The following is a 24,654-nucleotide window of genomic DNA, read 5'->3' as shown; positions in this document are numbered from 1 at the left end:
TTTCCATATGACAAATTAATACATTCTAGTAATATATACTTAAGGAAAACCAGTTAAGAAATGACACTGAATATAAAATCGGAAATTAAAGACTGAGGGCTCAGAACCAAGACATGAAAAACATTTTCATAATTTATATAGATATTCGGAAAAGTATATCACTAAAGCTATTCTAAGAATAGTACTTAGACTTACATTAACAATACGTAAACTTTGAGTTATTCTTCCAGTGGTGGTAAAGTTTGTAGAGTTACCATCCTACTTCAACTAGCCTTGAAGGTTCAATAACAGCTACTTACAAAAAAAAAAAAAAAAAATGCTTGAATTGGGTTGGGGATATAGCTCAGTTGGTAGAGTGCTTGCCCTGCATGCACAAAGCCCTGGGTTCAATCCCCAGCACCACACACACACACACACACACACACACACACACACACAAACACACACACAATGCTGGACTTAGGCTGTAAAACAGCTACATGACAAGAGTTACTTTATTTGAAATGTAACCTGATATCTATAACCCATAATTATAACTTTGATAAGCTGGTAGAATAGAATAGAAGCCCAGTAGATTTCAATCACAATTTTATATTTATGAGCTGCATGTACTTGGCTAGGTTACTTAACACTTTGTCTTTAATTTTAACATCTGAAATATGGGGAAATATAATTACTCATTCAGCACCAAGGCTAGCTCTTAATGTAAGCTCTACTACATTCTTGCTTCTTATTTTACTCCCTCTTCTCTACTTTGGTGTTCAACCTTTCCCTTTAGTCTCTGTAACTCTTATAAAAAGGAGAAAACTCTGGTAAGAGAAGGTCATCTTGCAGCAGGGAGAGGTAAGTGGGTGGTAGGTCGAAAGGAGTGGATGGTACTAACACTATCTAATAATATATAACCTCTAGTTATTATTTTTGATACATTTTAACAGAAAGATATATAATATATTAGTAAGAAATTGTTTTCCAAATAATGCATAATAATTTCAGATATTAATCATTTGAGATTTCAACTTTATTAGTTTGTCCAAATAAAATTGTTATTTCTATTTATTCATTTTAACAAATATTTATTGTGTATCTATTATTTACCAAGTACTATCACTATTTCAGAGGTTACAGAAGAAGAAAAAAGAAAATGACAAAATCTCAACTCTTACGGAACTAACTTACTAGTATAAGAAGACAAGGTAAAAATAAACAAACAATAGAGGTCATATGGTGTCCTAAAGGAAGTACCACAGCAAGCCAGAAAAAATATTTTGGAGAATGATTCAGATGGGGGAGAGGTGAGACTATACAACTACAAATGCCCTGAGATGGGATTATGGTTGAATGTTTCCACATACAGAAGGAAATCACTGTGGTTGAAGTCAGGTGAATAAGTGGGCTACTTAAATTATTCCATTATAATAGTGTTTACATTTTTCTATCTCCAAAAGGATTTAAAAGGGTTTTAACAGTAATATATTTCTGAATATCTGCATTGCCACAATTCTGTAAAACAAATCCTTACTTTACATAGTACTCTGCTTGGTCATTTATAAAATGAGATCAGAAACAAAACAATGAAGCTTGGATATCTTTCAGAATGATAAATAAAGTAAATATAAAACTTTACCAAATATGCCATGGTTTATCTTTGATGTTCTCTAAACACAGCAACTGAGACACTTTTACAGATGTCACTGCATCTCTAAGATCCATTTTGTTTGCAAAGAATAAGATTGGAATTCGACGGTGTTTAATATCTAAAAGAGAAAAGAAGACTATCTTACAAGTTCAGCTTATGGGGTCACCTTGCCCCAAATTCTTAAAATTAAAATAAAATAAATTGTTTTCCAGTTAATTCGTTCTATATGACACATGATGAACATTTAAAGACACATACTTTCAAGCATGTATTTGAGCAAAAAGAAAATTTTATTGATATTTCTTCCTAAGACCATCTGCCTTCTGGTTAGAAGCTTTAAACCAAAGATAGATGAGGTTGGAGAAGGGGACTCAATGAGCGGTTACGAAGAAGAATCTATACAAAAGGTTCAAATATATTGCTTGTTACATTTTGTCTTCTAGTACTATGCAACATAATTTATTTAATTAAATGTAAAAGTGTAATGTATTTGTTACTAATCTTTTAAATTTTTTTTTTAGTTGTAGATGGACACAATACCTTTATTTTCTTTACATACTGAGTATGGAACCCAGTGCCTCACACATACCAGGCAAGCACTTTACCACTGAGCCACAACTCCAGCCCAAACAATGCTGCAATGAATACATTTGGATATAAGGTGGGTATTCCCACAGAATAAATATGATAGTGGGATTGCTAGGTCAAAGGACATGGAAATTGCTGTTTTTTGATAGATAGTACTTTTAAACAAAGGCTATCTTTCCTTAAATCTCTATCAATCTTCAGCAACAGTTTATAAAATTAAAGGTTTCCATTCCCTAGCCAAAAAAGAATTACCAAAATTTTAAAATCTTTTCTATATGCTATATAATTAGTAAAAAGTATGAACCCAATGTGTTCATTTGTATTTTTTTGAGAAAAGCCACGAATCTTATAATATTTACAAAAGATGTTAAATGTACCTTTTCTGTTGAACTAGCTACACTTATATCTGGATAATTCATTGCCTTTCTCTGTTTTCAATTAATTTTTTATTTTCTTACTGATTTGTAGGAACACAAGTAGTATGCCCTACAGCTATTATATTAGTTGCAAATATTTTCCCTTGTCCATCATGACTTTTGAGCATTCATGGTACATTATTTTGCTCTTCAAAGATTTTTTTATGTCTTTCATTAAAAAAATGATTCATATGCATTTCAGCTGAGAAATCCCACCCCCGAAAATCTATACCATAAATTAAATTAATCAGTACAAAAGGTATACAGACAAAGCTTTGGTTCAAGAATCTAAGGGAACATTGTGTTTGAGGCAGATTTTGTTAAGAACTATTTCATTTTATTAGTCAACAACTTTGCAGGGATAGGTAGAAAGATCAATAAAAAGGAAACATCTGATCAAAAATGCCTCCTCAACACAGATCAAAACTAAAAAGCTTTAAAAGTGGAAATGATACATAAATGATATAGGCTAGATAATTTAAATTTTTTTGAATAATTTTGAGATCATCATATAAAAACACCAAAGATATTCTAGTTAAGCAGCAAGATTTGTTAAGAGTTATTTATGTATTTAAGTTTTGCAATGCTGGGGATCAAACACAGGACCTTCTGCATGCTAGGCAAGTGCTCTACCACTGAACTATGTCCCTAGCTTAGCAAGAAGGTTGGAAAGCTCTACAGTATTCCTATTCTATTTCTAACAAATCAACAGTTTTTTAAAACCACCCTTCTCTTCTAAAACTCCTAGCACAAGGATTACTTAAAACCTTTTTGACATGAATAAGGCTAGAAATTTAGAATTTCATAATATACTGGAGAATTATTTGTAATAGGGGAAAGGGAAGGGAAAAATATCCATCAATAGGTAAGTCACTGAATAAATTATGGTATATTCATAGTACATAATATTAAGGATCTTTAAAAGATCACATAATCATACAATTTGACTTGGAAGTATTTCCATCATGTAGTGTTGAAAATGGGAAGATGCAAAAGAGTCTAATAAATATGATTCCATTTTGGTAAACAACAATAGCCCCAATAGCCCTCAATCTTACAGATATCTTTGGAATCTACATAGGTATATTTTTATGTGTGTGTGTGTGTGTGTGTGTGTGTGTGTGTGTGTGTTCATACATGCATACACATGACACATTTAAAAAATATGAATGAAAAAATATCAAGTTGTTAATACTAGTCTGTTAAAAAGGGGTGGGGAGCTGGCAGTTGGAGATTAAAAACAAAAAAGATTTGTTTTAAAAGAGTATCCACAATAAATATGTAAGAAATTCTGTGATCATACACACACACACACACACACACACCTGTTTTATATGCTGCTAAATGATATGAGCAGCACAATTGTAAAGGAGGAAAGGTTTATTTAAGGCTCATGGTTTCAGAGGTCTTAGTCTATAGAAGGTTGGCTCCATTCCTTGAGGCTCTAGGTGAGGCAGAGCACCATAGCAGAAGGGTGTGCAGAGGGAAGCAGCTCACATCATGATCAGAAAGCAGAGAATTTCACTTGCCAGATACCTAAAAGCCATGGCCTAATTCCCACCTCCTCTAGTCACACCCTACCACTTCAGTTACCACTCAGTTAATCCCTATTGGGATTAATTCACTGATTGTCTCACATGTGAGCTTCTAGGAGACATATTATATCCAAACCGTAATACACACACTCTCACAAATTCAGATACACAAGGAGTATACATCTAAAAAAAGTAACCAAATTAATTTTAATGGCTGTTGAAATATATAGATTTTTTACTTTATTCTTTTTCTGTTTCTTTTTTTTCTGTTGGCACATATTATTTATGTAATTGGGAAAGAAGGGCATTTTTTTACTTTATTTCAGACAGGGTCTCACTATGTTGCCAAAGCTAGACTTGAATTTGAGATTTTCCTGCCTAAGTTTCTTAAGTAGCTGGGTCTACAGGCATGGGCCACTGTGTTTGACATGACATTTTTGTTCTTGTGGAAATAAATGTTAGAGAATCAGAAAACATTGCAAAGAGCTTTGAAATTTAAACAATATGATGACATAAAGCTATTCTAAATTTTGTATAACTAGCACATTTTAAAATTCAAGAATTTTAAATAAAATATAATTAGACAGTATAAGCAACAGTTTTGGTTTTTATATAATAACAAAACAACATACATAAATAGATCCTAAAACACAGAGATCACAGACTGAAAGACAGACATACCTGGATGATTCAGAAGAGTATCAAGCTCTTCTTTGGCCACAACCATTCTGAGTCTATCACTACTATCAATGACAAAAATAATGGCTTGTCCTTCTCTGCATAATAAAATAGAAAATAAAACATACTATTTTGGTATAACTCAATGGACATTTTGTGTATTTTCACATATGAACATCTATGTCTGTATTTAAAATGGAATCCTGATGTTTTATACCTTGCCTTTTTTTTTTGTAGTATGGTTTGTACTTTTATATGAAAAAATAAAGCTTCCCAATAGCATTTCTCAAAATTTCTTTTTACCATAAACCACAGTGAAAAACTAATTTTACACTGAGATGCAGGAATTGTATATACAAGTATACATAAATATAATTAAAAGACTTCTGAAACAATACTTAAAAATAGCTTTTATTTTACCCTAGTTTACATTTTAAAAAGATGATAGCCACTGAACTCATTTAATGATCCTATCAGCATTTCAAAAATCATGGATTCCTCTGTACCCTTCTTTCAAGGTTATAACATATTGTATGCACCATCAAATAAACCTGTGTTGTTGGACTTCATTCTGTTATTGGACTGTCATTAATAATCAAATGAATAAAAATAAATCAAACTTCTAAAATACCATTTATCCTATCATCTAAAAAAATGAAAATGTAGATTAACACAGCCACACCCTACTAGTGGATATAGAAGCCAGTACAATTGGAAATATCAAGAGCTTTAAAAATGTTCAATTACTTTGAGCAAGTCATTTTATTTCTGAATTCATTCTAAAGTAATGTGAACTATAGCTAAGGTTTATGAAAAAAGTTAACTGGAGGATCATATATATCTTACTCTGAAGAAACAAATGACATTCTTTCTCATAGGAGTGCTTTGTTTTGATAGTAAAAATAATTATTACTGTATGCATTATTAATCTTTGAACCTTTTCAGTGTAGTACGTTAAAATACATTTATTATTTATAATTAGAAAAATATAGAGAAACTAATTATTGTAGGCTTCTCAACAACAAACATATTTACCATTCAGTCTACAATTTAACCATAATATTCCCAAATTCATTAATTTCTTTCAAAAGCAGTAAAAGGGGTTGAAATCAGAAAATTTTTTTCTTGTTTTAAGTATTATTTTTCCCTGTATTTTTGTTCTCTGTAATTAAGATAAGTATTTCTTTTTCAATTTGGAGCAAATAATTTATAATTATACAAAACTCCTTAACCTGTAAACTGAAAACAATTTTCGAATATGAAGGTCAGTACTTAAAAATCCTTGATTTTACTTTTTTCTTTTTTTTATTGGTTCATTTAGTTATACATGACAATAGAATATCCATTTTAACATAATTATAAAAGCATGGAATATATCTTGTTCTAATTCAATTTTAAAAGGAATTTCTATCAAGTAACTAAAGGAAGAATAAAAATCATGTATTGAAAATTTAGATTTTCAAATAATAAAAATAAAAAATCATCATCATCATCATCATCATCATCGTCATCATCATCATCAAATTCCCCAGGGAATTTAATGCAGGATACCATAAACATGTTACTTTTCCTTTTCCAAGATGATCCTCGAATTGGAAGTGCTCTCCTTTTTTTCTACCTCAGAGGTACTCTGGATCTACATATTTAAATAATTTCAATGTACTCAAAGTACTTACTGAAAAGAATATCTCCTTTTGTTCATATCCCAGGAATATAATATTTGTTATATTTGCAAGAAAGAGTTAATCAACTTATTAAAATCTAAATCTGATGTGGTAGTCTTCTTATACCATTTCAAAGCAGGAGTTCATAATATCAAAAGGGAATTTAGTCGGGGAATACTGTTTTTATGTTTCAGACTCCAAAAATGCTTTTTTTTGGGGGGGAGGAAGGGTTTAAACATCAGAACTTTATTAGTTGCTCAAAACATTACATTGATCTTGACATATCATATATCATACATTTGTTTCAAATGAGGTATGAATTCTTATCATTCCTACGTGTGCAGATTGCAGGATAACATTGGTTATACCACCACGTTTATACATACTGCAAAAGTTCTATCAATATTAGAAGTTAATGAATTTAACACCAAATGCAAATCTTGAGAAAGTATAACATATATGGATTCTAATAACTTGACAGCTGTTAATCTGAAGTAACTAGTGAACACTTATTTGCTTATGCTGAAAAATATCCTATTTAAAATTGCTCATGGAAAAAACAGATCAACTGTTAGTACTATTATTTTAACTAAATTTGGTAATAATAATTTATCTACATGCTAAGCATCATACTAAGCCTTAAAGAAAGGAAATCATCTCATCCTTAGATAAGTTCACAATCCCATTAGGGAGGCAGCTACAGTACTTGACTTTGAGATAATAGTAAGTAAGATTACAGAGATGTAAAGGGATAAGGTAGTGGGCAAACACAGGGGAAAGAATAAATAGGGAAACAGTGACAGAAGAGGTGACTTTTGAGCAAATTCTTAAAGCATGAATAAATTAACCATAAACTAAAAATATGTAAGATAAAATGGGACATTAAAAACAGAATGGCGAAAAAGATGGCCGCTGCGTATGGGAGTTGCTGAAGTGCTGAGCCTGGTGCTCAGAGCAGCGGTTTTAATCGAGACTTCCCGCAGCTTGTTAGAGCTCCTTTCACCATTAATCTGTAGTGGACCACCCTGCCAAGCAGCAGAAAAAACAAAGAGATTGAAAAAGAGACGCTTGGCTCCCGGACGCTTCCCTGCTCAGAGCCGCGGGCGCTTTGCGCCCATCTGCTTCCTCTTTCACTTCGCTCCCAGCAGAAAAGCTGAATGGGTAATCAGCAGTGGATTGTAAGTACCTGAGGCAAAGAAAGCTCAGTACACCCCGCCTTTTTTTTTTTTTTTTTTTGAATATTGTCTATACAGGGAGAGTTAGTGGATTGGGATTGTTGGCTGGGCTGTGGTTTCGGGGCCGAAAATCCACTCCACGGGAGCCGCCATTTGCTTTCTGCATGCTGTCTTGATGGCCCTGTCTACACGGTCCAGCTGCCACATCTAGAGACTGGAACTGGGCTACGTGCCGAGCCCTGTCCTCCGAAGGCTAGACCACGGCCTCAAGTGCCTCGGTCGCCTGTTCCCTGCTGCACCTTGGGGCAGAGCCTGCTCTGGGGTCGTTCGGCATCCCCCTGCGAGGGGACCCGTGCTCCAGAGGAGGGGGCTGGAGAGCCGCAGCGGCAGCCGCTTGGGCCCCGGGAGCTAGGCACCGGGCCGAGGAGCAGCGGAGGCCGCGGCGGCGCTGCTAAAGTCGTGGACAAGCGCGGCGCCCAAGAACACGGCCCAGAGGTGGAGGCGACGGCAGCAGGGTTTCAGTTCTAGAAAACTGGACTGGAAACAGAAGCAGCAGTTTGAATAATCTCAAGATCTTGCTTATGCCAGGAAACTGTAAGGGTAACATGAATATTATGGAGGAGGTCTAACATGGCGGCAGGCACGGAGAGATCAAGTCTCTGACCTCTTCAACTGTGCGGGCATAGGGAGCTGTAAATTATCTAAAGCATGTTTGCTCAGGATCACTAGGCAATGCTGAGCTGACGTGGAGCTAAGGCGTACACATTGGGCCCCTCAGAAAACACACACTGAGCACGAATCTGCTGCATTCAAGCCCTGGTTCGCCTGCTTCTCGTGACTCAGCACTAACGATCCCGCTGAAATAACTAGTCGGCCCACCTGATCTCACAGAGGTAAAAGCCAACTGAGCACCATAGCCAGACCCAGGGAATCAGGAGTGACGTGGGACTAGCGGCGCAGAACCCCCGGCTATCGCTCCCACCAGTGCTGACAACAGAGGTCCCTTGCACCAGCTACCAGGGGAGTTGCTACCTGAGGGCAAACAAATTCGCTGGGGGTCCTCAGCCCCAAGCCCTACAAACTTAGGGTCTGAGGGAGGCAAACAGAAAGGGTGTGCCCAGGCATCCATGAAAACAGGGCTTCCAGGAGCAGCAGACCCAACGTGTAGCCAGTATTGTGGTAAGCGGCACAGGTGAGCGGGGCCTGGATAGAGGAACCACAAGAGAAGGACCTAGGCACTCAGGACTAGAGACCCGCATAATCTGGGAAGAAGAGCTAAGGCACAGTGATTGGTTCCCACCTATCAAGAGGAGAAGCCTGGCCCAGTGGGCATAGCTCCACCTACTGGAAGAGAAGTTAATCGAGCTCTATGACTGCATTTATTATTATTATTATTATTTTTAATGATTATTATTAGTATTTTTTTTATTTTATTCTCACTTTTTGTAGTTGATGTTGTTGTTCTTTAACTTTCTTATTAATGGTTTCAATTTTTTTAATTCTTTTTATTCTATTATTATTACTATTATTTTTTAAACTTCAATTTCCATTTTTTCACTATCATTATAATTTTTGTTTGTTTTAAATTTTTATTTTTTCGTTTTTTCTTTCTTTCTTTTCACTTTTTTTCTTTTGTCTTTTCATTTCTTTTCAATTTTCTTATTCCCCCTTTCTTGAATTCTACCTGCCTACAGTCACTCTCTTTAGTGACTTCTTCCCTTCCCTTCTAATACCTCTCCTCCCAAGCATCAAATAAATTTATAAGAGTAAACAGTAACTCAGCAGTCAAACAGAACAAGAAGTATCATGAGCATAAAAAAGCAAGGAAGAAAAGGAGTACAAACAATGAAGGACAGCCTAAATATTCAGGAGGACCTGGAGTCATCAGAAAAATGGCCATATAAAGAACTCAAGGAACACCTTAGACAGATGGAAAGGAACCTTAAAGATCACATTGAAAATGAATTACATAAACAGATAAAAGAAGAAGCTAAGCATCTCTATCAGGAGATAGAGATTATAAAAAAAATCAAACAATAATTCTAGAAATGAAGGAAACGATAAACTAAATTAAAAAGTCAATCGAGAGTATCACTAACAGAGTGGAGCAAGTAGAAGCCAGAACGTCAGATAATGAAGACAAAATATATCATATTGAAAAGAGTCTAGCCAACTCAGATAGGCTGGTAAAAAATCACGAGAAAAACATCCAAGAGATTTGGGATAACATAAAAAAACCAAACTCACGAGTCATCGGGATAGAGGAAGGCACAGAGATTCATGCCAAGGGAATGAGTAACCTGCTGAATGAAATAATTACAGAAAACTTTCCAGAAATAAAAAAGGAAACAGATATACAAATTGTAGATGCATACAGGACACCGAGCACACAAAATCACAGTAGACCAACGCCAAGACACATTGTTATGAAGATATCCAATATACAGAACAAAGAGAAAATATTAAAAGCTACAAAAGAAAAGAGGCAGATTACATTTAGGAGTAAACCAATAAGGTTAACAACGGATTTTTCATCACAGACGCTGAAAGCGAGAAGATCCTGGAACAACGTATTTCAAACACTAAAAGACAATGGATGCCAACCAAGAATTCTGTATCCAGCAAAATTAAGTTTCAGATATGACAACGAAATAAAAATCTTTCATGATAAACAAAAGCTAAAAGAATTTGTAGCCAGAAAACCAGAATTGCAAAGCGTCTTGAGCAAAACTCTACACGAGGAAGAAATGAAAAACAATAACCAAAACCATCAGCGGGAAGTGCCTCGGTAAAGACAGAGGACGGGGGGAAAGCTAATCATGGAGAAACAAACTAAATTAGAAAAAAAAAAAGAGATAAATTAGTAACTCTAAACGTTAATGGCTTAAACTCTCCAATAAAGCGACATACGCTGGTAACATGGATTAAAAAAACAAATCCAACAATATGCTGCCTCCAGGAGACACATCTGATTGGAAAAGACATACAGAGGCTCAAGGTAAAAGGTTGGGAAAAAATATACCACGCACACAGTCCTCGTAAGCAAGCAGGGGTGGCCATTCTCATATCGAATAAAATCGACTTCAAGACTAAGTTAATCAAAAGGGATAAGGAAGGACATTATATACTGTTAAAAGGAACCATTCACCAACAAGACATAACAATTATCAATATTTATGCACCAAATAATGGCGCTGCGACGTTCATAAAACAAACTCTCCTCAAGTTCAAGAATCAAATAGACCACAACACAATAATCATGGGTGACTTCAACACACCTCTCTCACCATTGGACAGATCCTCCAAACAAAAGTTGAATAAAGAAACTATTGACCTCAATATCACAATCAATAACCTAGACTTAACTGACATATATAGAATATATCAACCATCATCAAGTGGATATACTTTTTTCTCAGCAGCACATGGAACCTTCTCAAAAATAGATCATATATTATGCCATAGGGCAACCCTCAGTAAATATAAAGGGGTAGAGATAATACCATGCACTTTATCAGATCATAATGGAATGAAACTGGAAATCAATGATAAAAGAAGGAAGGAAAAATCCTACATCACATGGACAATGAACAATACGTTACTGAATGATCAATGGGTTACAGAAGACATAAAGGAGGAAATCAAAAAATTCTTAGAGATAAATGAAAATACAGACACAACATATCGGAATCTATGGGACACAATGAAAGCAGTTTTAAGAGGGAAATTCATCGCCTGGAGGTCATTTCTCAAAAAAAGGAAAAACCAACAAATAAATGAGCTCACACTTCATCTCAAAGCCCTAGAAAAGGAAGAGCAAAACAACAGCAAATGTAGCAGAAGGCAAGAATTAATTAAAATCAGAGCGGAAATCAATGAAATTGAAACAAAAGAAACTATTGAAAAAATTAACAAAACAAAAAGTTGGTTCTTTGAAAAAATAAATAAGATCGAGAGACCCCTAGCTATACTAACGAAGAGAAGAAGAGAGAGAACTCAAATTACTAACATACGGGATGAAAAAGGCAATATTACAACAGATGCTTCAGAAATACAGAAAACAATTAGAAATTATTTTGAAAACCTATATTCCAATAAAATAGAAGATAGTGAAGACATTGATAAATTCCTTACGTCATATGATTTGCCCAGACTGAGTCAGGAGGATACTCACAACTTAAACAGACCAATATCAATAGATGAAATAGAAGAAGCAATCAAAAGACTTCCAACCAAGAAAAGCCCAGGACCGGATGGGTATACAGCGGAGTTTTACAAAACCTTTAAAGAAGAATTAATACCAATACTTTTCAAGTTATTTCAGGAAATAGAAAAAGAGGGAGCTCTGCCAAATTCATTCTATGAGGCCAACATCACCCTGATTCCGAAACCAGACAAAGACACCTCAAAGAAAGAAAACTACAGACCAATATCTCTAATGAACCTAGATGCAAAAATCCTCAATAAAATTCTGGCGAATCGGATACAAAGGCACATCAAAAAAATTGTGCACCATGATCAAGTAGGATTCATCCCTGGGATGCAAGGATGGTTCAATATACGGAAATCAATAAATGTTATTCACCACATCAATAGACTTAAAGATAAGTACCATATGATCATCTCGATAGATGCAGAAAAAGCATTTGACAAAGTACAGCATCCCTTTTTGTTCAAAACATTAGAAAAACTAGGGATAACAGGAACTTACCTCGACATTGTAAAAGCTATCTATGCTAAGCCTCAGGCTAGCATCATTCTGAATGGAGAAAAATTGAAGGCATTCCCTCTAAAATCTGGAACAAGACAGGGATGCCCCCTATCACCACTTCTATTCAATATAGTTCTCGAAACACTGGCCAGAGCAATTAGACAGACAAAAGAAATTAAAGGCATAAAAATAGGAAAAGAAGAACTTAAATTATCACTATTTGCAGATGACATGATTCTATACCTAGAAGACCCAAAAGGGTCTACAAAAAAACTACTAGAACTAATAAATGAATTCAGCAAAGTGGCAGGATATAAAATCAACACACATAAATCAAAGGCATTTCTGTATATCAGCGACAAAACTTCTGAAACGGAAATGAGGAAAAACACTCCATTCACAATATCCTCAACAAAAATAAAATACTTGGGAATCACCCTAACAAAAGAGGTGAAAGACCTATACAATGAAAACTACAGAACCCTAAAGAGAGAAATAGAAGAGGATCTTAGAAGATGGAAAAATATACCTTGTTCATGGATAGGCAGAACTAACATCGTCAAAATGGCGATATTACCAAAAGTCCTCTATAGGTTTAATGAAATGCCAATCAAAATCCCAATGGCATTTCTTGTAGAAATAGATAAAGCAATCGTGAAATTCATATGGAAAAATAAAAGACCCAGAATAGCAAAAACAATTCTAAGCAGGAAGTGTGAATCAGGTAGCATAGTGATACCAGATTTCAAACTATATTACAGAGCAATAGTAATAAAAACAGCATGGTACTGGTACCAGAACAGGCGGGTGGACCAATGGTACAGAATAGAGGACACAGAGACTAATCCACAAAGCTACAACTATCTTATATTTGATAAAGGAGCTAAAAACATGCAATGGAGAAAGGATAGCATCTTCAACAAATGGTGTTGGGAAAACTGGAAATCCATATGCAACAAAATGAAACTGAATCCCCTCCTCTCGCCACGCACAAAAGTCAACTCAAAGTGGATAAAGGAGCTAGATATAAAATCAGAGACTCTCCATCTGATAGAAGAAAAAGTTGGCTCCGATCTACAGATTGTGGGGACGGGCTCAAAATTCCTTAACAGGACACCCATAGCACAAGAGTTAATAACAAGAATCAACAAATGGGACTTTCTTAAACTGAAAAGTTTCTTCTCAGCAAGAGAAACAATAAGAGAGGTAAATAGGGAGCCTACATCCTGGGAACAAATTTTTACTCCTCACATTTCAGATAGAGCCCTAATATCCAGAGTATACAAAGAACTCAAAAAATTAGACAATAAGAAAACAAATAACCTAATCAACAAATGGGCCAAGGACATGAACAAACACTTCACAGAGGAGGACATACTATCAATCAACAAGTACATGAAAAAATGCTCACCATCTCTAGCAGTCAAGGAAATGCAAATCAAAACCACCCTAAGATACCATCTCACTCCAGTAAGATTGGCAGCCATGATGAAGTCAAACAACAATGAGTGCTGGCGAGGATGTGGGGAAAAGGGTACTCTTGTACACTGCTGGTGGGACTGCAAACGGGTGCAGCTAATTTGGAAAGCAGTATGGAGATTCCTGGGAAAGCTGGGAATGGAACCACCATTTGACCCAGCTATTGCCCTTCTCGGACTATTTCCTGAAGACCTTAAAAGAGCACACTACAGGGATACTGCCACATCGATGTTCATAGCAGCACAATTCACAATTGCTAGACTGTGGAATCAACCCAGATGCCCTTCAATAGATGAATGGATAAAAAAAATGTGGCATTTATACACCATGGAGTATTACGCAGCACTAAAAATGACAAAATCACGGAATTTGCAGGGAAATGGATGGCACTAGAGCAGATTATGCTTAGTGAAGCTAGCCAATCCCTAAAAAACAAATACCAAATGTCTTCTTTGATATAATGAGAGCAACTAAGAACAGAACAGGGAGGAAGAGCAGGAAGAAAAGATTAACATTAAACAGAGACATGAGGTGGGAGGGAAAGGGAGAAAAAAAGGGAAATCACATGGAAATGGAGGGAGACCCTCATTGTTATACAAAATTACATATAAGAGGTTATGAGGGGAATGGGATAACAAACATGGAGGGAAATGAATTACAGTAGATGGGGTAGAGAGAGAAGATGGGAGGGGAGGAGAGGGGGGATAGTAGAGGATAGGAAAGGTAGCAGAATACAACCGTCACTAATATGGCAGTATGTAAAAATGTGATGTGTAACCGATGTGATTCTGCAATCTGTATTTGGGGTAAAAATGGGAGTTCATAACCCACTTGATTCTAAAGTATGAAATATGATATGTCAAGAGCTTTGTAATGTTGTGAACAACCAATAAAAAAAAAAATTGTAGAATGAAACAGACATTATCACTGTGTGTATATGTGTGACTGCATGACCAGTATGTTTCTGCAACATGTACACTCAGAAAAATGAGAAATTATATCCCATCTATGTATATCAAAGTGCACAAATGCATTCTACTGTCATGTATAACTAATTAAAACAAATTAAAAATTTTTTAAAAAAGAAAAAAAAACAAACCAGAATGGCACATGCAAAAGCACAATGTTATGAAGGACCTGAAGCATTTGAATTAAAAAAAATGTGCTTAATTATATTACATTTGAATTAGAAAATGTGCTTATAGTATATTATATTAAACTTTAATATAATCATTAAAAATATTCATAAACATACTTACTTATAATAGTGTTCCCAGAGATTTCTATATCTTCCCTGACCTGACATGTCAAACACTGTAAAAGACAAACTTAAAAAAAAAAAAAGTATGAAGTATGACTATATTATAAGCTACTAACTTACAGTATAACATTTATTTAGTATTTTAAATTGTTTTCAAAGAAATCACCCTTGCTATATAATAATCAATGTGGGCCAATTTTTAAGAGTTCCAAAAAATGAATTTGTACGTATGATTTTTGTAATGAATAACACAAAAAGATACTTTATTTGCTAATGAGGTTACTTAGAATCTAAATTCTATGTTTTGAACAATAAACCAGAGGTAGTGGTACAAAGTATTAGAATCTACAGGTTTCTAAAATAACAAATTACTTTCTCTAAGACTAGGAGGGATGATCAGGCTCAGGCAGATTTAATATGGTTACTTTTTATCCACAACTTCTTTTTATAACTTTATTTATTTTTTATTAGTGCACTATAGCTATATATAATATTGAGATTCGTATTGACATAATCATATCTATGACTTTTAGTCAAAGGGATAAAGGGGATTACCTGGATGATTTGAATTTCTCTATGTTGAATCCTATTGTTGGAACTATATCTTGAGATTGAGCCTATAAGAGAAAAGACAAAGTTTAGAAAATTGCAATTAACAAAGAATTTTTTCTTGTGAAAAAAAAGTGTTCATATTTTATATTTCTAAACTATGTCACAAAGGAGATGGCAGCATTAAACAAATTATAACTTTTGCAATAGGATCAATGTGTATAAACTTTTTATAGCTGTTTAAACTTTATACTGATTTTAACTGCATAACATCCATGTCTTAATTCACATTTTATTTTATTAAGAGTTACCAAGGACTTAAAGTTTTCTTTTTCTTTTTTCTAAATGTTTGTGGTTTTTTGTTTTTGTTTGTTTGTTTGTTTGCTTGTTTTATTTGGTTTGGGATTTTTAATTGCCAGTTTGCAACAAATAGAGAGCAAAAAACTTTTTTAGTAAGGTAATAAATTCATCTATTGATTTAACTCAGGAATTTTCTATTGATGATATACTGTGCCTACTATAAGCATTTTTTGACAAAAAATGCTTATAGTAGGCACAGTGTATCATCAATTTTACAATCATCATTTGCTTTAGATGTCAAATACAGCTTCTAGGTTAGGTCATGTATCCACATAAGCAAAAATGATTTTACCTTATAATTCATCTCATCAAATTTGTTTTAAATTGCTTTAATTTCTTTGACTTTATGACAGAGACATAATCATATACATAGACTTCAATTCTACATATCAGTTTTATCTGTTGGGATCTCATCTCCACTTCTAAATCCTACAATGTCCCAATATTTAATCCTTTTAAAAACATTAATATATATATATATATATATATATATATATATATATATATATATATACACACTTATACATATAAAGCACAATTTTTCATATCTCTAGTTGTATATAAAGTATATTCACTCCAATTCGTGTTTTCAGACATGTACTTTAGATAATGATGTCCATCACATTCCACCATCATTGCTAAACCTCAGCCCTCTCCCTTCCCCTCCCACCCCTCTGCCCCATCTGTTTTTTAACAGGTCTAATATATCACCCTGAGTTCATATGAGGAATTGTCTAATCTGTCAACGCATATTTACTAAGTTTATACAAATACCACCTTGACTTCACGTCTAGACTGTCCCTGTAAAGATTCTGGCTGTGGGTATGTACAAGGCAGCGTTCCTCTGGTGAGCAAACTCATGGAGGGTAACAGGCACCCTGTTATCCACATTTGGAATATTCTACAGTTTCTCCCTGGAACTAGTAAGATGACTAATACATGGTGAATGCCTAGCTCAATGTCCTTGAGAGGAGGCTCTGTGCTAGAGTCTTATCAGCCTCGACCTTAATCTCAAATACTCAGCTTCTGGGAATAAAGGAACTCTCTTAGACAACACCAATGTGTCACTGTGCCTAAACCTGCTCACATAACAGTAACTTTTTACAATGAGCAATATGTACTAACGATGTCAATGACCTAATGTAGCCTATGGATATAAATAAAGCTGGCAGCTCAGATGAGAAGCTCTTTTACTTTGCCCCTGCACCTTGTTGCTTCTGTCTGTCTTTGTTATTCTTTACATGTCCCTGCTCTCAATGAGTTTATAATCTAGAGAAAGTAAATGAATTAACAACTTAATAACAGATAAATACAATTTTGAACAGTGATAAGTACAAAGACAGGTGATTGGAGTGAAAGGGAACAGGGCAGAGGAAGGCTGGTATGTGGCACAGTAGAGTCTTCAGGAAGGACTGCTCTAAGAGAGTGACATCCAACACAAGAGTAAATGGCCATGAAAGAGAAAAGCTATGACAAGCTCTTGGCAAAAAACATTCCAGTCTTAGCCTGTGCAGCAATGATCTTAGAGCAGGAAGGAACCTGACACTCAGAAAAAGTATAAGGCCTGCTTGTCTGAAGTATATGGATAAGTAAAAGAGCTGTATATGTTTAGGTAAGAAAGGTAGGTATTGAAAGCCTATGCAGAGAGTTCTGTGTGATGAAGACTGCAAGGGGACAATAGTACAGCAGGACATCTGTTGACAAGTTGAACAGGCAATTAAAATGCATTTTACTGAAAACTCATCAAATGTCTCTTAGCATTTCTACCATCAAAATTATTCACCCATTTGAATAAAACATCTACCTAGTTTCTGATCCAGAGCTTTAAAGTTATTCTTGAATCCTTCCTTTTTTACATTCCATATACAATCATTTTCTAAATCATTCTCTTTACAGGTTCTATCTCACTTCATTCTGGTCCTTATTATTTCTTGCTTTGAATTACTGCAATAGTCCCTTTTTATTTGTTCTTTTTAGGTATACATGACAGTAGAGAATACAAGCACGAAACACATCCTATTCTAATTAGAATCCTAGTCTTGTGGTTGTACCTGATGTGGAGACTCACAACTCACTGTGGTTTATTTATATATGTACATAGGAAAGTTAAGTAAGATTAATTCTACTTTCTTTCCTATTCTTGTCCCCCTCTCTTCCCTTCATTCCCCCTTGTCTAATCTATTGAACTTTTACCCCTACCCCCCATCTTGTTCTGTGTCAGCATCCACATATCAGAGAAAACATTTGACCTTTGGTTCGGTGGAATTGGCTTATCTCACTTAGCATAATAGTCTCCAGATCCATCCATTTACAGGCAAAAGCCATAATTTCATTATGTTTTATGGCTGAGTAAATATTTCATTGTGTATATCCACCACATTTTCTTTATCCATTCTTCTGTTAAAGGGCATCTAGGTTGGTTGTATAGCGTAGTTATTGTGAATTAAGGTGCTATAAACATTTATGTGGTTGCATCATTATAGTATGCTGATTTTAAATCCTTTGGGTATATATACTGAGGAGTGGTCAAATGGTGGTTCCATTCCAAGTTTTCTGACAACTCTCCATACTGCTTTCCATAATGGTTGCACCAATTTGCAGTCCCACCAGCAACCTATGAATGTACCCTTTTCTCCACATCCTTCCCAACATTTGTTACTTGTATTCTTGATTGTTGCTATTCTGATTGAAATGAGAGGAATCTAGGTAGCATAGCCAATTAAGAGACTATTGAGACAATAGAATTACCTTGGACAAATTAGTTAAGACTAAGTTTTCTTAAATGTGAGGTATATTTTTTACTATCCTTAGCTCATAAAGTTATCATGAAAATTAAACTAATGGGTGCAAACCAAACAATACTGTGTCTTAAAAAATGCAACAAATGTCTGCTGTTATTATAATCATAGTCTCACTGATTTCATTCAGTCTTGCCTCCACTTATTTCCCCATACTACCACAAATATAGCTTAAAAAGAAATCCCTTTCCAGTTTTGCCTCACATCATTATGCTCACTCTGGGAAATTTAAATTCAAATGAAAACACTGAAGCTGTAAAATCACTGGGGTCTGGGTACCCTAATAGTAACATTAGTGAAAAAGTCTGCCCCTGAAGTACCCTGGTCTTGCTTTTTTGAAGTTTATTCATCTTTCTCTTTCATCCATCTTAAGAGTTGCCATAGTATTTTTCAAAAATACCTTCCTACTTGTTTGTTCAAAAAAATTATTTTCTGGTACTAAGATTTCTGCCTCATATATTAGGATTCCTCCCACAAGCTTTGAAATAGTTTCCTAATTTTGTTGTCCAAAAAAAATCTCCACCATCTTTAAGGGTTCTCAATGTGTCAGTCACATGATAAAATCATCAGCTATTACCTAAGAAAAACATACCAGTAACAAAAAAGTGAGGAAGTTAAAGCTTAAAGAAATCTCAGAAAATACAATCAAAACAGTAACCTTGTTTTCATTGAATTATAATTAGAACATTCAGCTAACCTCTCCACAAATATTCAGTTTCTCCACAAATTCCCCTTTAATATGGTATTTTATTTTTAGATGTAAAATTCATTAACTTTCTTTTCTTCTCCATCAAAGTTAAGATACTCCACAAATTAATCAGGATAGAACATACATGGGGGCTAGTGCTTCCAGATTATGTACAACTCATTTTCCTCTAAAGTATTCCCAAAAGATAAATCTCCAAAATTAATCTCTCTCTGCTCTCTTCATGAGCAAATGCATTGGGCCATTCTCTAAATTAGTCAGGGGATGATATAAAGCAAGTGAAAGGTATAGGAACAGATCATCGGAGACAGTTTAGGGATGGATCAACCCTAACAGGAATGAAACAGACTTCTAAGAACCTATTTTGTTAGCTTTATAACATCTGGTAAAATCCAATATCCTTGGACTATCAATCAAAATTCCCTGGCCAAAACCAAAAACATCATCTATCAATTTATCACCCCAAAATATACTTAATTGCTGAGCATTATTCTAGATATTTGTAATTCAGTGCTTAACAAGTGCTCTATTATGCTGAAGATAAATTTAACAAGGAAGTTAGCAAATTAATATACAAGATAATTTCAGATTGCTAGGAACTGGAGGAAAAAATTGGAATTTAAAAAGAAATATAAACATATCTTTTAAGGAAATGACAGCTGCAACTAGATTCTTGAAAAGAGACACAAAAAAGGGCAAAGCAAATTATTTTTCTGAGACAGAATAGCTGCCTAAAGACTATGGTTCAGGAAGTGGTTATCAGAAATTAGTAAAGCACTATTATGTGAGTTTTCTTGTAGCAAAACTTAGCAGGAATGTATATATCATGTGTGGAATGTGTTAGATTTACCTACGTTTTAATTATTAAAATAATTTGTTCATATGCTTATTTCTGTCTTCCTGTCCACTACAACTGATATGTACATCACACTTTTGGGGAAAAGTGTCTAATTTTCATAGAACCTATAAAAATGCCCATTCATTCTTTCCCTTTGTTTTACATCTCCCATAAAGAGGGAAATTAAAAAAAAAAAAAAAAAAAAAAAAAGGCAATGCAACCTGAAAGTAAGGTTGAGAAAGTTATGAAGATCTTTAGGGGGAAAAAAAAAAAAACAACTAAAATAATATTCCAGTTTAATAACCAAGGTTTATATACATGCAACATAAAATACACCGCAAATTGTAGTTCACTGATACTTATTAAAGTATTTCAAGATTAACAAGATTCATAACATGATTACAGAAAATTATAATATCAAACAAAATAATTCTACATATTAACTTTTTCTAGTAGCAGAAAATACACACTGCATTGAACAAAGATACTTACATTTGAAGGTTTAAGTTTGTTAATGATTGTTGTTTTGCCACTGTTATCCAGCCCAAGGCACAAAACATGAACCTCCTTCTTCTTCAGGCCAAGCAAACCTGAAAGTCGGTCTAGCAATCCCATACTGGTATTCCAATATATACAAAGTGGCTGCAAGGAAAAAAAAATATACTATCTAAAGGCACCTTAAGTAAGAAAAATATTGATATCTGCATTAAAAATTTAAAGACACACATTGATGTAAAAAACATGTTGATTACCAGAAAGAAGCCTTAAGTAAAATGCAGATTGGCAGCTTATAGCCTTTGGCAACAGAACAATGCCCTTGAAAGAACCACATTTCTCATTGCAATTTACAATATTTAAGAAGAAGATGTGGTCAGCCTCACTATCATATGAAATCTGCCAGTAGTAACACTTCAAATTGAGATTTTTACCTATATCATTTGAATCACTAACTAAATCTTTATGACAAATAAGAGCATTGTTATATTTTGCAATACTATGAAGATATAAAATGTTTACTATTTTTGTTTGGTTACTTTCAGTTTGAGTAGGGTTTTTTTATCAATAGAAATAAACCATCCTGATATATTTATCTTTATTTCCCCTCATCCTTTACATATATCCTTGCAAGTCATCACAAATCCATTTTGAAATAATGGACACACACACACACACACACACACACACACACTATCACACTTTCATTGAATCTTACTAAATTTATTATCTTAACTATAATTTACCTGAAACATCCTTCTGTTATTTTAAGAGAACTTTATAATACTAGCATAGAAATAAGAAAGTAAATACTAATATTAGATTTTTATTTTCTCGAATACTGTTAAAAGATTTTTTGTTAACTTTTCCTTAAAGTATGCATTTGTTCAATTGTATTCATTTTTAGAAAAAAAACAAAACAACTCTTCTGTTAGTTTCTATTGCTATAACAAATACCTGAGAGAAATTAATTTATATAAAGAAAGGTTTATTTTTAGAATTTTGGAGATTTCAGTAAATGATAGAGAGTGGCCCAATTACTTTTGGGCCTGTAGTGGAGCAGTACACCATAGTGGGGAGCATGTGGTGGAGCAAAGCCACTCACCTCACAGTTGGGATGTGAAAAAGAGAAAAAAGAAGGGGTTGGGTCCAACTATCTCTTTCAGGGCAGCCCTCAATGTTTGAGACTGCTCAGTAGGCTACAGAGGACTAGGCTTTTGGCACATGGATTTTTGGGGAACACTTAAGATGCAAACTATAGCACTTTCTAAATCAAATGTTTAAAAAAGACTCTACCAGCAATCCAATTACAAAAATGATGTCCTAATTAGAATAAATTATACTCCATGTATGTATAATCTGTCAAGATAACACTGTACTGTCATGTATATTTAAAAAGAATAAATAAAAAATAAAAAACAAAGTCAAGTAAAATTGCTATTGACAGGATCTTGGCTATGTGAAAACTTTATAGGTGTTCCTATCCAAGATGCTATTAAATTTATACTTCAGATCTCTAAATGAAACTTTTCAAAGGAGCTTGTTTTGGATTCCTCACCTCTCAGATCACCCGACTCTATAAGAAAAGAGAGATATTCCTTTTGCCAACCCTCAAGTGCTACAGGCACTGCCCCAAAATACCTGTGAATATTTCCCATTACTCATTGAATATTCATTTTCCAAGTTCTCTAAACATTAGTATCAATTTATTTTCATCTTCATCTACAGTTCCAGAAACCTATTATCTGCCAACTTCTTCAGTATTTTTTATTCCATACCATCCTAAGCAAGACCAAACCTTGAATGATGTAAGGCTGTACAAAACTAACCAATAAGAGGCTTCCAAGATAACTGCATGGGAAAGGATGCTGCAGAATTGACATTTTTCTTAAGTCCTTTGGGAGATCATTATAGTTTATAAATTTCAAAACTGAATTTCAATGAGGTACAGAAGATAGAAGGCACCACTCCCCTATTTAAGAGTAGGTTCTATAACAGAGCGAATTTTGTCTTATCCAAGGGATGAGTTGACCTCAGGTACTTCCATTTGTGCCAAGTGAATCGACTTTTAATATTAGCGGTACAAATCCCACTCAAAATTTCCTTTGAATATCATCTAAAGGACTGGTATTTGTAGAATCTATTTTAAGTTAACCTTCTGATAGGAAGCAATTCACACAGATGATCTTAATTCGAAGTAAATTTGCTATTACTTTATTACACTGAACATATTGATATAAATGCTTATATTATTTTGTATTCCATACGACTTAAGATATTTTTAAAATTATGACCACTTTTCATATCTTCTCCATTTACTATAAAGCACTGTTAAAGCCTAATGTTTAAATAATCATTTTTCATCATTATTCTGACTTCCATTCCTTTTCACAATTACTAACATTTGTTACTGAAATATTTTTCAATATACAATTAAAAAAGGAAGTCAGTTTTTCTAAAGGATGTAATCCTATTTATTGAAGTTGCTTCAAAAATAATTATGATGAAGCCTTATGTATACTTTTTATTTTACAGTAATTATAATTTTCCATCCATAAGTTTACTGTCTATATGCATAAAGGAAGGAAGTAAAAAATAACTAAAGTCACTCAACATTTATTAAAAGCACAGTGTATTAAAAGCACAGTGGAAGATACAACTGATATCTTTTATAGATTCCTATTCCTATAATAGGCTCTGATTTTCAACACTGGTTGCATTTTGCAATCAACTACTGAATCAGAGTTTCTGAGAATGGGATAAAGGCATTCATAGTTTTAAAAGCTACACAGTGTTTCTGATAAGTAGTCACTATTGAGAAATAGTAGTTTTCAGATCCCCTAATCCCATGTTCTTATCATCCATGTCGCCTTGCTACCTATCAAAATTAAGTCCATTTACAGCATTTTTTCCCCTAACAAGAGAAAAGCATAACAAAGCTATTTTTTACTCAAAGTTTTACATGACATAGGAGCCTTCAGAAATAAAGACCCAAAGACTCAGTGAAATTTTCTATTTTTTTTTGTTAGGTCCCATGAAATATGAACAGAGTGTAAACTGTGATTGAACAAAAGAATATGATCTAATGGTAACAGAGGGAAACCCAACAAGCCCTGTCCATTCAGATTCTTCTTGGTCACTCTGTGCAGGTATGGAGCAGGACCTCACTGGAATGAGGATCTTCAAGGGAGGAGGAAAAGTGACCTTGATAGGATTTATGGTTTGCTTTGAGGGACAGGAGTTCTAGTTTCTACCATATGTCTTGGGGAAGAATCATTTTCATTTCTCTTTGGGGAGACAGGCAGGACACAGGAAGCGGAAAAAAAAAATCAGGAAAATCTTGCTTCTCAGGCCCTTCCAAAGTCTTTCACTTCAAGGTACTCAGAAATTCAAGATGCAATACTTTGCGGTATCATGATCTGAGTTCTAACACTACCTTGGTTATATCTGTACTCCTAGTGTACATGAAGTTTATTTTTAATAAATATTGGTAATGAACACACTCAAAAAGAAAAATTCCATGTCATCACACTCTTAAATCTAATTCCTTAATCAATATTTAATTATAAAGATATTTTTTTACAGATTTTCTTAACCTTCATTCAAACCTAGGACCTCACAAATGCTTGTCAAATGCTCTACCTCTAAGCTACATCCTCAGACCTACTATACATTCTTAGAAATATATTTCTAGAGGTAGGAATTGTTGCATCAAAAGGCAATCATATTTTAAATTCTGATAGATTCTGAGGATTTGTTTCTAAG

General features: G+C 34.3%; 1 protein-coding gene and 1 long non-coding RNA gene across 5 annotated transcripts in view; one reads left to right on the top strand and one right to left on the bottom strand.

Moving 5' to 3' along the window:
* The window catches only part of ARL6 (ARF like GTPase 6), a 33,486-nt gene that overhangs the window by 5,317 nt on the left and 3,515 nt on the right, over positions 1-24,654 (bottom strand). For all 4 annotated transcript variants that reach the window (XM_081300613.1, XM_081300614.1, XM_081300615.1 and 1 more), the window contains 5 exons: positions 20,887-21,036; positions 15,699-15,760; positions 15,142-15,210; positions 4,857-4,951; positions 1,625-1,754 (listed from right to left, as the gene is read on the bottom strand). In XM_081300613.1, coding sequence (XP_081156739.1) covers positions 1,625-1,754; positions 4,857-4,951; positions 15,142-15,210; positions 15,699-15,760; positions 20,887-21,036 — 506 coding nt within the window. The remainder of the gene's footprint in view (positions 1-1,624; positions 1,755-4,856; positions 4,952-15,141; positions 15,211-15,698; positions 15,761-20,886; positions 21,037-24,654) is intronic.
* LOC308652632 lies at positions 80-24,654 on the top strand. The gene is made up of 3 exons (XR_014022846.1): positions 80-1,292; positions 2,158-2,297; positions 23,919-24,654. It is a non-coding gene; the product is annotated as an uncharacterized lncRNA (long non-coding RNA).

Source organism: Spermophilus citellus (genome assembly GCF_964194105.1).
Source record: "Spermophilus citellus genome assembly, chromosome: 7".
Classification (NCBI taxonomy): domain Eukaryota; kingdom Metazoa; phylum Chordata; class Mammalia; order Rodentia; family Sciuridae; genus Spermophilus; species Spermophilus citellus.
The sequence above is the reverse complement of the archived record's forward strand: the minus strand, read 5'-3'. Positions and strand labels throughout refer to the sequence as shown.